Here is a 13,055-nt window from a genome sequence, read left to right as displayed (position 1 = left end):
TCACAACTTCTGTTTTAAAATAAGAATAATATGCCATCCTATAAACTAGGTACATTGACGATAGTGTAGTGGTATATTGCTATCAAAATTTCGATGATTCATTTTTCGAAAATAATTCTTCTCATGTGTACCGCGAATATTTTATCAAGGTTTGCCCTCAACAACAACGATGGCAAACAATAAGTTTCTGCTTGATTTCTCGTTTTGAATGCCTATAAGAAAGTGACGGCCGAATATAGTCCGTGATGGCGCTATCAAGGACGTCTCGGTTGATAGGTAAGTGTATATATCATAAAATATGCCGCTTATGTACCAAGCGTCACTGTCCTAACGCTTAAGCTGGAGTTATTAGTGTGGATTGACCTGTCCTTTTTAGTCTAGGCCTATCTTGTATACCGATATTATACTTCTAAACTTGATGAATAATTTGAGTACTTAACTAGTTATCTTCGCTACGATACTGAAATAAGGATTTCAAAGTATAAAATTCGATCACTAACTTTGACTTGAGTAGCTTTAAGGAGTGCGTAACTATACTGACTTCAGATCTTGTAAGACGACAGACATGCCATTTATCTATTGTGGAGCTATAGCATTATCGATATAATCCGTATCGTAAAATGTGACATGAAACTTCATAACGAACCATTGTCAAATAAACAACATGATGTGGTGTAAATGGGACTGGTCAGGCCCGGAACTGTGGACGCTGTAGTATTAAGGTGCTCGAAAGCAAGATGAAACGGTAGGTAGCATTATGCAACTAGTGATGACATTGAATTTCTGTTTTCGATTGTTTACAAGCCACCCTGACAAATGGAGTATTTTTACATTGTGATATATCTTGTTCTTTTAGGCTTGATAAGCAAGAACAATGTCAGAAAGGCGAGCTATATTAACCCCAAGTTCGAAGGAGGCAGAGCAAAGCCACACGGTAATGTATCTACCGTTCCACGAAGACTATTAACTAAAACTTGAACATACCATTTCAGAGGTTGGAAAGAACATTCGGCAGAAGTTATTCGAAAAAGGCGAAATGTTTTTTTTCATACCAGCATTTATTGTTGCAGGTGAGTTCAGATAAGAAATCTATCTATGATCTTCTTTCAAAGACAACATTTTCTTGCAGCCGGCGCTGTCTTAGCCTTTGGTCATAAAAGTAAACACTTTCAAAATTTTCATCAAGACCGTTTTGACGATTGGCGAACGGTCTATAACTACCCATGTAAGATCAGCGAATTCGTTTCTACCTAAAAAACAAATTCTAATTCCCTGTCTTTTACAGATCCGGAAAGAGATGAGTCCGGCAAATGAAGCTAGCAATGTGATGTTGATTGATATTTAGTTCTATTCAAATTCAAAATGCTCATGGAATTACTGTGGCCGCAAGAATAATGTGTTATAGTTGAACCTCTGAGAACACGATAATAGTTGAGTGAAGCCAAGTTTTTTTCAACCATCAGCAGTTTGAACTCAACTTACACTATATACCATGACACATACAATGAACTGTTTCATGCACCCTGCATTTGGTAGAAACTGCCAAGACCTACTTGATTCAGCAAGTTAGGATGTTTACTGTCACAACTAATAGTTACCTACAGAATGCTGAAGCGCCAATGAGGCAGGAGTTGTTGATATAACTAATTGGCAGGGTGGTAATAAGCAGCCAAGTATTGCCACTTTTACTGTGGCAATTTTGAAAGCCGAGCTACTTTTTACACCTTAGGTGTCACAGAATAGTATATTGGGTTGGTTGGCATCAATTTTGTGATTGAAGTTGTCATGGCAGCTAGGCAATGATGACCTGCTATATTGAAAACTGGGACCGACGACTGACTAACAAGAGTCTGCCATGCCACAATGCATTCTACTCTTTCAAACTGCTTGAATACTTCTCAGGACCTTTTCTTATCCAGCTTTAGGAACTTGTGGCTTACTGCTATTGAAATTTAGTAAAAAAGGTCATCACATGTATTTGAGGAACTACCGAGTACTACTTTTTCCGGAATCTACTCAACCTTCATCTGGCTACCACTTCAGCCGTCTTAGAAGCAAACATCTTGGTATTTATGTAGATTTTGCATGATGTCCACGACTGTAATAATTGCAAGCAATGTCCTTCGTCCAATCCATTGTGGCAAAAGCTGGTTGATCCATAATATGGCGTGACTGAAATTTGGATTGTAGCAGTAATATGTTTTTCAGATTAGATCCTTCTGGCTAACTCAATGAATAATAAATGGCGACATACTCAAGTATAGCTCTCGTCAAAATTTCCATCGCGCTGAGAGAAAGTCACTTGATGTGTCTGAGAGTGTTATTGAAATAATTGCTGCAATGTAATTACAAGGTAGTCCAGGTTCTGGCAAATTTCAATTAGCTGCAGCACATATTCGCATACCTAGTAGGGTTACCATACATTCTTCTTTAGGAGGATTTGCCCTCCTTTTTCAGGTTTTTGAAAATGTCCTCCGAGGACGCCTAAGTGACCTCATTTTTGGAAGTTCGTCCTCTTTTACGGCTACGCGTACGGACGGGAAATAGGTAGTACGGACGTAGTTTTTTAGTCAATTCAACAAAATTTCCAGTAAACATTCCAAATCAGCAGTTTTCAGTTTCGATTAAGTAAATTTTACGATTTATCCTTCTTTCCCGATTCCAAAATATGGTAACCCGAGTATACCACGACTGTGATAGTATCATATACACTGCTGGGATGAAGTAGAAGCCATCTAAATGCGACACATACCCAAAATGATGACATAGGGCAGATGACAAAGGATTAAGATGTTCATTACTGAAATGAGTCCCAACTGATAACTTTTTGACAAGTCTGGCACCACAAATCATTTGTCTCTTTCAATATAGCCATTTGATATGCTGCTCGAGGTTTTCTTCCATCACAGCAAATTGTCATTTATAAGTTCTCCAATAAAACTTTTTCAGCTCTATACAAATCGCCAACAACAACTTGTCTCTTCACCATCACCAAATTTTCTTCTGCAGTCTTGATGAAAGAATTGATCTTTGCCACATCTTGTTCATCTTTATGCTGTCTGAACGCATCTTGGGTTCTTCGAATTGCGTAGGACCTGAATATATCACATGAAAAGTTAGAGATATTAATATTGTAACCTTGTGTGTGAATTGTGATATAAGGAAAAAATATCACAGAGGATATTTTCCCGGGTGGGTATGATTTCCCACATTTTTTACCACCATATTCGTGACCTAAATTTACCCAATGATATCAAAACCACCATAGTAAATAGTGTAAGCAGCTAACACGGTATCAGGCAATAACCGGTCATGCAGCACATTACCTGAAATTGAAATCTGAAAACTTCTGGCCTTCTTTCAGCAACTCTTTGTAGATTCGCAATACCTTATGTCTACTCATGGTTATTTTTAAACTGGAAGCAGCAATAGAGTGAGTGAAATCTGAATACTATGCAATGTGCATGAAGAGAAATCGAGATAAGGACATGATTGAACAGGCAAGCAAAATGTATAGCATTTCATACATCGCAACTCGGGGTCACAGAGAGCAGCACTAAGAACTACACCTTCTAGCCTACCATGAAACTATTGAAAGTTTAATGTGGGACACTTCACATGCGAGCTGATTACTGATTAAAATCAGTAATAAAAATAGACCTGTCGGAATCTCATTCCATTGAAAATCATTACTGCCATTTGAAAATTAAAAATACTAATATATTCCCATTACTCTGAATTTTGAACTGGTTTGTCGCAAGTGGTCTTGAAGTTTCAAGTCAATATGCGTCGCATTCACTGCATAATGGCATCATTATAAAAATGGCTTCTACCATTAACGCTGGGGGCCCCGGATCGATCTTTGTCAGTAGCACATTGGAGGTTTATCTGGTCTCCTCTATGTCACTGTTCTTAACAGCGTCTATACAACAAAAACAAGTAGAGCGAATGAAAAACAGGAAGGAAAAAGGGTCTAAAAAGACTGCTGAAAAGGTCAAGATCGAACACTGTTACATCGGGCATTAGGGCAAGGTGGATGCTAGAAAAAGACCGTGCTGGGTCTAATCAGCATCCTCATATCTGTTCATTACGTCACATTGTGTATTCCATAGTGTTTTGAGGGGATAAAAATAATAAAATCATCAAAGATTAGGAAGCCCGGCTACAGTGTATATTGGCACTTGATTTCCGCTTCATTTCATCTGCGAGATGGAAGAATGTCTGGAACGTGCTCTAGGTCTCGCAGCGTTTACCATTCTCATGAATCCCTTCGAGCGCCATATTTTAACAGTGCAATCATCACTCACGCTTACTGCCATGCTGGAATCACATGGGTTCAGAGCAACACAGTTTACAACATCATTATGTCTCAAAGTTGAAAGAACGCACCCATAGTGTTTGTCCCATATATATCCCCGACCATCTTCCGATCCACTGGCAACATATTCACCAGCACAGGTTAGGAACAAAAAGAATGTATGGCTAACTGCTAACGAACCATAGAATACTTTGAGTTCCTGCATGGAAATCAGATCATATAGCGATATCGTCACAATTGAGGATATGCTAGCTGCATATTCAGTGCGACTTTCATCCAAAAACGCTCTGTAACTGGCATACAGATACCTTCCACACTCTGAAACTTCCATACCTATCAGCTGTCCGCCCACGTCTATGATGTGATCCCAGGAGTCAGCCGTGACAGTGTTAGGAACATTTTCTTCATCAGGTCTTGTTTTTGAATTTTCGCCTTGTTCAAATATTTTTGACACATGAACATCATCACAGTTTTGTTGCGAAATTAATTTCACGCCGATTTGGTGGACCGCGTCTACGAACTGGCCTATGAAGGCAAGGAGAACTTTATAGACCTCTGGTGGCTTGGCAGCACAATCTGTTGCAATGCAATGATTATTGTTAAGATTACTTCTGGTACTGCATGCATTATCTGTGGGGACACAGGATTCTGAAGTCGGCAGGTCACTGGCAGTATTGCACTCTTTGTTGCATGTAATTTGTGCTTTTGATGTTGTGGCACATTCCTCCATGTGTAACTGATCTGCAGTTTCATTTGAGCAGTTGCCAAGCACATGTGAATGTATCGAATGAAAATTGCTTGTGGAACAACCAGACTTGTTAGATTCATAGATCTGAGATATCACTCTTGACATGTCAGCAACTTTCAGGTATATCACGTTGATATATGCATTAGCATTAGCAAATAAGAACAGTCTATTGACAGTAGATTGTCGCAAGTTATCAATCTCTTGATTGGATCTATTGAGGACGATTTCGGAAAAGCTCCGGCCGTGGTCACGGAGCCCATGATGACGGGATGATATTATATGAGACTCATTCAACCAGACTCCCATTACATCGTATGGGTTGATACGGATCCTTGCTAGCAAGGATAAAGTGTCTGGAAATATATAGTAAATATTGATCTCACCTAGGTCTGAACCAAAGCAACGTCCTGATACCAGGAGTTCCGAATCACTTTGATTGAATTGAGAATATTGAGTGTATTCCCAACAAAACAAAGATTTGCGACCCAAGTCAAGTGAATGTAGCGTTTCGAATGGCCAGTTAGCATTAAACACTTTTGCTGTAGCGTCCTTCGAACACGTGCAGAACATCATTCAATTGTTAGCGAAGGATACATGAAGTACTTCATCATTGTGCTCGCTTATCTGCTCCCACATCACACTCGGCACAGAATCAATTGCTCTCTCGTACTCCGTCTTCCACGAAACACTCTCGGAACTTCTTTCCGCGTTTCCGGCTACAGAAAAGTCCAATTGAAAACGTCTCTTCCATAGATAGTCAATATTACCAACTCCGGACCAATGCGTGCAAACTTGACAGCAACAGCCTAAATCTCGATGAGGGAGATATTTGAATACTTCAACCAAAAGCTCTGCAGGCAGGTAATTCCAACAAGCTGGCTCCCCACTACTCTCTGATTCTTTGAGATATTCAGTGGAATCCATGACTCGGGCTGCAGTCAACTTTCGGAACGGAGCACCACAGTCCACATCGCCTTTACATGAATACAGACATGTACAGTAACAGTACATGTGCACTGTGCAGTAGCAATGAAATAAGTCATTTATTAAATGACATAATTAATTCAAAAGCGACCAGTATCCGCAACGTTTGCATTGATGGTTAACGACCATGGCTAGGGTCATCATTTTTTTCGAGGCGAATTTCAGTTTCTCTTTAGCGCCAACTAGCGGATTTAAAATGAGGTATAACACATAAACCGTTTCCATGTGTGGTCACTGGTCATGGTCAGTCACTGTACAGCAGTGGTTCTTAACCTTGCCACCAGCGCCCCCCAGGGGGCGCTGGCGATCTTGAAGGGGGGCGGAAACGCTCAGGGGGCGATATGGGGGGCGCTGGGCTCAGGGGGGCGGTATGGGGGGCGCTGGAGAAAAATGGCTTCGCAGTAGATGATGTGGTGATAGGACATATCCTTAATGAGTATTCAGAGCAAATTAACACCGAAAACGTCGTTACATATAGCCTTCAAAATACATATAGGTTTAATTGTCCATGGGCGCCTAAATGACTGACACCGAATGTTCCTGTCTTGGCAATCAGCACCCCAGAAGACGAATTCCATCTGGCAGGGAAAAATTATATGTCAGTAAAGAAATATCAACCTGAAATCGTGTGCGTCTTTTAGTTTAGTACGATTGGGCGACAGGGATATTCCTGCTGGGCGATATCCCCGTTGAGCGATTCTATATTTTTTGATATTGCAGACAGGGGGTCAGGAAATAACATTATGCAACGAAGTCATACCAACGGGTTCGCCCGCCCGAATATGTTTAATTATTAGTAACGGGCCCTACAGTTTCCAAGAAACCTCACAATGTTCGCTTTAAGTTTTGATTAGTCTGCGCACACTCAACGACTCACTGCGCTGACCCTTGGACAACAGTGCGTAACGACTTAAAAAAGGTAATAACTCCGGATTTGTTGTGCGCAACGTAGATTTTCTGTGTGCAGAGACCGTGTCAGTACTGCGCACGTGCGCAGCTTAGAGGGAACATTGCACCTCACTCAGCTCTACCGGTAAATGTGTTTACGTGAGCAGAGAGAGGATAAAAATTGATCTCAATTTACATGCAATTCCCGGTGATATTGACCAATTCAATCATTAATTAGTGAATTTTTTCGAACTTCGCGCGAATAGGCGAGAATAGCTGCCTCAGTAAATGGACACCCAATGTAGATACCTAATAGGCTTTCAGCAAATAGCGGACAGCCTAATGGGGGTCTGGGAGTGAAGTCCCCCGGAAGTTTGGTTTATCACCCGATGGGGCCCAGGACCAACGTTTTTAGTTTGGGGGGGGGCTGACGAAGTGCTGTTACGGCCCTGGTAACGAATAATTGTACTTGCGGGCACGCCCGAATATGTTTAATTAATAATTACGTGCCCTTTATTTTCCTATACAACAGCTCACTCAGTGCTACTGGTAAATCTGATTACGTGGGCTGAGAGGATAAAAAGTTTATATAGCGACTTATATATGTAATTACCACCTATTCATTCATGCATTATGGAAAATTTTGGTACTTAGGGCGACCAGGCCACACAAACTTTGCTGACCATCAAAATCACGATATGGGGTTCGTGGGGGCGAAGCCCTCAGAAGTTCGGTTTATCACGCTATGGGTGCGCAAGGCAATCGTTTTTAGGGGGGTTAACGAAGTGCTGTTACGGCCCTCCCTCTTACTCATTGTCTTTATTACATTCCTTACAATATGAAGTTGGGGGGGGCGCTGGAGCACGATAATTTTTGAAAGGGGGCGCTGGAAGAAAAAAGGTTAAGAACCACTGCTGTACAGTGTGTGTACGTACACTGTACGTACAGTACTTGATCAGCGGCCGATGAACGTCGGTGAACAGAAATTGACAATCTGTACCGGTACTTTTTGGTAAAAGTTCGTGCTGGAGGATATCGGCATTAAAGCACGTAGTTTTTTGTGGAATCCTATGCTTCTGTGAACAACGCCTATTAGCGAAAATCTTCCAAAAGGAACTTTTGCTGTAGGGTGCTGCAGCGTAGCTACAGATAATATCAGGACATTATTTAAATCAGCAACGTTGATATCCCGCCGAGGATTGTTGTTGGTGCGACCTGCCAAATACCGCCGTATGTCTTGCGCCCGTACTCTAGCGCAGGTCGCCGAACCATTGCTGCCTATCCTTTCAATACTGGCCATGATTTTATAGTCTGCAAATTCGTCTCTGTTTGCATATTTCAAATATTTTGTTTTTATTTAAAGAAAGAATGAATTCAGCAAAGCGTCAGTCATTGATCTATCCCAGTGGTTCTTAACCTTGTCACCAGCGCCCCCAAGGGGCGCTGGCGATTTTGAAGGGGGCGATATGGGGGGCGCTGAGCTCAGGGGGGCAATAAGGGGGCGCTGAAGAAAATTTGCTTCGCAGTAGATGATGTGGTAGTAGGACATATCCTTAAGGAGTATTCGGAACAAACTAACATCACAGAAAACATGTCAAATACGGATACCGGAAACAAACTTTCAGACCCGGCGGCCATCGCGAATCACTTCAATGAATATTTTTGTAACGTAGGCCCAAATATTGCTTCTTCTATTACAAAACCTGTGTCGGCCAGGTCAGAAGTGAGATCGATATCCCAGTCAATTATGCTTGAACCTACGACCAAATACGAAGTAGAAGTAGCCATCCACAAACTGAAATCGCACAAGGCCGACGGCTATGACCAAATCCCATCATGGTTTTTAAAAATGATAAGCCTGCATATCGGTCAATATATGGCCCATTTTTTCAACTTCATGATAGAAAATGGAGTCTACCCAAGCTATCTAAAAAAGCCAGAGTAGTCCCTGTACACAAAGCTGGGGATAGAACCAGGGCTTTGGAGCAGCCGTAAATTTAAACTGCTCCAGCTCCGGCTCCGGAGCTCTCTTCTATCATACATTAGCTCCGGCTCCAGCTCCGGAGCCGCATTATTACCACTGCTCCAGCTCCGGCTCTGGCTCTGAAATTATCGAATGATCCTGTCTATATCAAATTTTTTCCAATTTTCCTTCCAACCTTATGAAATTGTTGCTCTGTCTTCAAAAACGATGCAAAACAAATTTGACTCGATTCCAAGCTGCAGAAGCCGAGTTATTCAAGTTTTTTGATGATAATTCTGGGATGAGCCACCAATCAAGGATAATCCCAGAATTATCAAAGAAAAACTGAAATAACTCCACTTCTACGGCTTCGAATTGAGTCAAATTTGTTTTGCATCGTTTTTGAAGACAGCGCAACAATTTTATGGGGTTAGTAGAAAAATTTGAAAAAAATTTTTTTTTGCATTTTTAGGCAAATTCAAAATTTTCAAACTCTACGAAATCCGCGAATATTGGTTGGAATGAATTCAAATTTGGTGTGCGTCATTTTTTAAGGCAACCTAACGATTTAATCAAGTAACCAGCAAGATTCAGGAAAAAAGGGTATTTTTGAACAGCCCTAGTGCAGAACCGAGGGCCATATCGAAACAGAATGCGAAGAGCAGACCGTTCCGAAAGAAGCAAACCAGCAACAGCCAGCGCTGGCAAACTTTATGAACGAGGTGCAAAAACGCAATAGACTCGCAGCAACAAGTGCACCCCCAAAAATAGATGCCAATACAGAATGCAGGCAAAGAACAACTGACTGGTGGAACGAGATAGCAAAAGCACCAGCTATTCCACCCAGAAAGAAGGATACAAAGCAACCTGTAGCAAAGGTGAATGCAGATGCAAAGAAGCAAACTGCGCATACTGTAGACAAACTAAATACTGAGAAAAAAGAAATCCAAGAAAAGCCTACCTCCCCTCCCAGCGAGGAAAGAGAAGGTGATCAGACAATCTGTACTATAAGGCTAGATGAAAACGACTTCGAATGCGACTCGATTATATCCGAGACATCCAAAAGAGCACACAGCTCAACAGATAGTGAACCAAAACCACTAGAGAAGAAAAGCAAGAAGAGAGAAGACAGTCCGAGTGATAGCGACAGCTCCTCAGACACAGATACCTCTACTTCCACAACAATATCCCACAATGAAAATATCATCCATTAACGTCAACGGAATATCAGCAAGATTAGACGACCTAGCCGAATATATCAAAAAATCGAAAATGGACATACTCTTAGTGCAGGAAACCCACAAAATGGACTATAGTCAGATCGAATCATGGGCAAAAAACTTGGGATATAATATCTATACCAACACCACAAACGAAAGAAGACAATACCATGGAACAGCAATCCTGATTAAAAAAGAACTCCAAGGCAAAACCTTTCGAGAGAGAGAGAGAGAGAGTCTTTATTTTTCATCAAACCAAAATACATAACACTCGCCAGTGGTGGTGGTACAGAAAATATGCATGCACAGTATTCGGTATTAGATAGGAATGATCGATAAGACCGTGAGGGTCATCTAGTCTGATCACACCAGCATCAAACAGGTACACTTGACTCTAAACAGTCTGGCTGTAAAAAAAGTTACAGTAGTTAAAAAAATAAAATAGAAGAAAAATTAAACGATGGTAGCAAATGATCAATGAAGCAATGTCTGGGCGAGGTAGGGCAACATACGCACATAACGCACCAAAATAGCAGAAGAATTGATAGACTCTGTCACGAACGAACTGATGAAATATGTAACATATGCAGGCCACGAGAACAACTACGTGGCCGACCATATTAGTCCCCTCATACAACTCAACACAGAGCCAGAAACAAGATGGCAAAAGAAAAAGTGGAAATGCAACTATCAACTACTAGATCAGTGGTTCCCAACCTTTTTCGACCCATCGCCCCCTTTTCAAGGTCAACACCAATCATCGCCCCCCAAAATTTTGTGCACCGATAATTGGGCATACAGACTGTAATCACCGGCGGGTTGACTAAAAAAAAAAAAGGTCATCTTTCTCCGCTCAGAGCTGCAAATAACGTTTTTTCTCTCGGAATTGCTAGGTGGATGACTAAAAAAAAAAAAAAAGGTCAGCCGTTTTGACGCGTCATCGCCCCCCTATCGCCCCCTTCGCTATTTTCGCCCCCCGTCGCCCCCTTTGTCCATTTTCGCCCCCCTATCGCCCCCTTCGTCATTTTCGCCCCCCTAGATCGCCAAATCGCCCCCTGGGGGGCGATATCGCCCACGTTGGGAACCACTGTACTAGATGATAACGTGTACAAGGACATTATAGATAGCCTTGTCAAAACAGAAGAGGCTGCAATCTGGAAGAGCCAAACCATCCAAGAATGGTGGGACCTGCTAAAATCAAAAATCGCAAATGTTAGCAAAAGGTATGGCATAAATAAGAACAAAAACATAGACAATACCATACGATATCAGCAATCAGAAGGAATACTAAAAATGCTAACGCGATGTGATGTTTTTGAAGGTGAAAAGCCAAACCAAAGACAATTTTGGCAGCAATTCAGGCAGAGGAAGGAAACAGCTGACCTCAACAAAATACGACTCAGATGGCACAATCTCAGCAGATAGAGATAAGATCGCTAATGAGATTCAATCCTTTTATACAGAATTATGGAAGGGACGGCCGGCGAACAATCAAGCTGCGCGAAAGGAATATCTATCGGGATACAACATTCCAGAAACACAACAACAACACGAACGGAATATATCACCGATACAGCAAGAAGAAGTGCTGCAAGTAATCAAAGGCATGAATAGAGAAAAATCGCCAGGTCCCGACGGCATCACGGTCGAGTTCTACCTAGCTTTGTGGAAATCAATCGGTAGGAGACTAACACAAATTGTTAATAACGCAATTATGTTCTCGGAACTACCCAAAAGCTGGAACCAAGCCAGAATTATACTAATCCATAAAGGGAAAGAAAAAACTGAATTAAAGAATTGGCGACCTATTTCCCTTTTGAATGTCGACTATAAAATAATGGCAACCATTCTCAATAACAGACTAACACAGGAGATTGAAACCTCGATAAACGAATCGCAGAAAGCCGGACTCCCCGGAAGGAAAATGGATACAATCCACAACAACGTAGCTGCGATCCTAAGATACCAAGCAGAGAAAAGAACCGAAGGCTACATCATGACAATCGATGCAAGCAAGGCCTTTGACAAGGTAGACCATAACATGCTATTTGAAATCTTAGATAAGCTACCGCTCTCCCGTCAGGTTTTGAACACTATCAAAGCGATATACCGTGATCCGAAAGCCGTGATTGAAGTAAACGGTTATGAAGTAGCCAATATCGCCTATACAAGGGGCATTCGACAAGGATGTCCCCTTAGTATGACCTTATACGCTATAAGTGCGGACCCACTAGCACGCCGGATAGAAACAAACCACGACATCAAAAGCCATGAACGTATTGGAGGCATCGAGCATAAAATCGATCAATTTGCCGACGATATAACCCTGTATAGAAGCAGTATTGATTCAATCACTGAAGTCTTTAATGAATTTTCGAGACTATACAGAGTTACTGGCCAAGATATAAACGCCGACAAAACAGAAATCCTGCCAACTAACGAAAGATCAAAGCAGCTGCTACAAGGGTCCAGGCACGCCCAGTATGCCAAAACAACTATCAAAATACTCGGGATATTCCATGGAGAGAAAGCTCACGATACAAACTTCGACAAGCTGATAGGAAGTGTGAAGAAAAGTGCCAACAACATCAAGAGGCAGAGGCTGACCTGGATTGGAAAAATGAAGGCGATCAATGCATATATAGTAAGTAAAATTACATATATATAGGCTACTTTCCATACCAGATCCAGAAACAACAACAAAAGCAACTCGAAAGAATAGTATACGATATACTGTGGAGCCCCGAATCTCTCGAGCAAAAGAGCAGACACACACTGATCCGCCCGAAAGAGATGGGAGGCATTGGGATGCCGGACATCGAGTCAGCAATAAGAGCACGGAAAGCAAAAAGGCTACAAGAAATCGCTAGACTCGACCAACCCAAAGAAATCTGGCACGCCGAGGCTGTTTACAGCCTCGGAACCAAGGTTACA

At 41.7% G+C, this 13,055-nt stretch overlaps 4 protein-coding genes across 5 annotated transcripts in view; 2 read left to right on the top strand and 2 right to left on the bottom strand.

The window, feature by feature from the left end:
* Nucleotides 1-13,055, top strand: part of LOC145444213 (DNA-directed RNA polymerase III subunit RPC2-like) — a 153,907-nt gene that overhangs the window by 17,038 nt on the left and 123,814 nt on the right. The window lies entirely within an intron of this gene.
* Nucleotides 121-1,395, top strand: LOC145444263 (uncharacterized). The gene is made up of 5 exons (XM_080322215.1): nucleotides 121-276; nucleotides 857-934; nucleotides 993-1,070; nucleotides 1,130-1,225; nucleotides 1,286-1,395. The coding sequence occupies exons 1-5, from the start codon at nucleotides 246-248 to the stop codon at nucleotides 1,312-1,314; spliced, it is 312 nt and encodes a 103-aa protein (XP_080178341.1). The 5' UTR covers nucleotides 121-245; the 3' UTR covers nucleotides 1,315-1,395.
* LOC145444264 (LYR motif-containing protein 4-like) lies at nucleotides 2,303-4,164 on the bottom strand. Its single transcript, XM_080322216.1, has 2 exons — nucleotides 3,327-4,164; nucleotides 2,303-3,095 (listed from the first exon to the last, which is right to left on the bottom strand). The coding sequence occupies exons 1-2, from the start codon at nucleotides 3,401-3,403 to the stop codon at nucleotides 2,921-2,923; spliced, it is 252 nt and encodes an 83-aa protein (XP_080178342.1). The 5' UTR covers nucleotides 3,404-4,164; the 3' UTR covers nucleotides 2,303-2,920.
* LOC145444236 (F-box/WD repeat-containing protein 5-like) lies at nucleotides 4,068-6,163 on the bottom strand. The gene is given in 2 exon segments (XM_080322184.1): nucleotides 4,068-4,894; nucleotides 5,450-6,163. Coding segments are annotated over 2 exon segments (1,329 nt in total). The 5' UTR covers nucleotides 6,078-6,163; the 3' UTR covers nucleotides 4,068-4,193.

This window comes from Botryllus schlosseri, chromosome 8 (assembly GCF_051294905.1).
Source record: "Botryllus schlosseri isolate E-star chromosome 8, Bs_hap1, whole genome shotgun sequence".
Lineage (NCBI taxonomy): Eukaryota > Metazoa > Chordata > Ascidiacea > Stolidobranchia > Styelidae > Botryllus > Botryllus schlosseri.
This window is presented reverse-complemented; position numbering and strand designations above follow the sequence as displayed.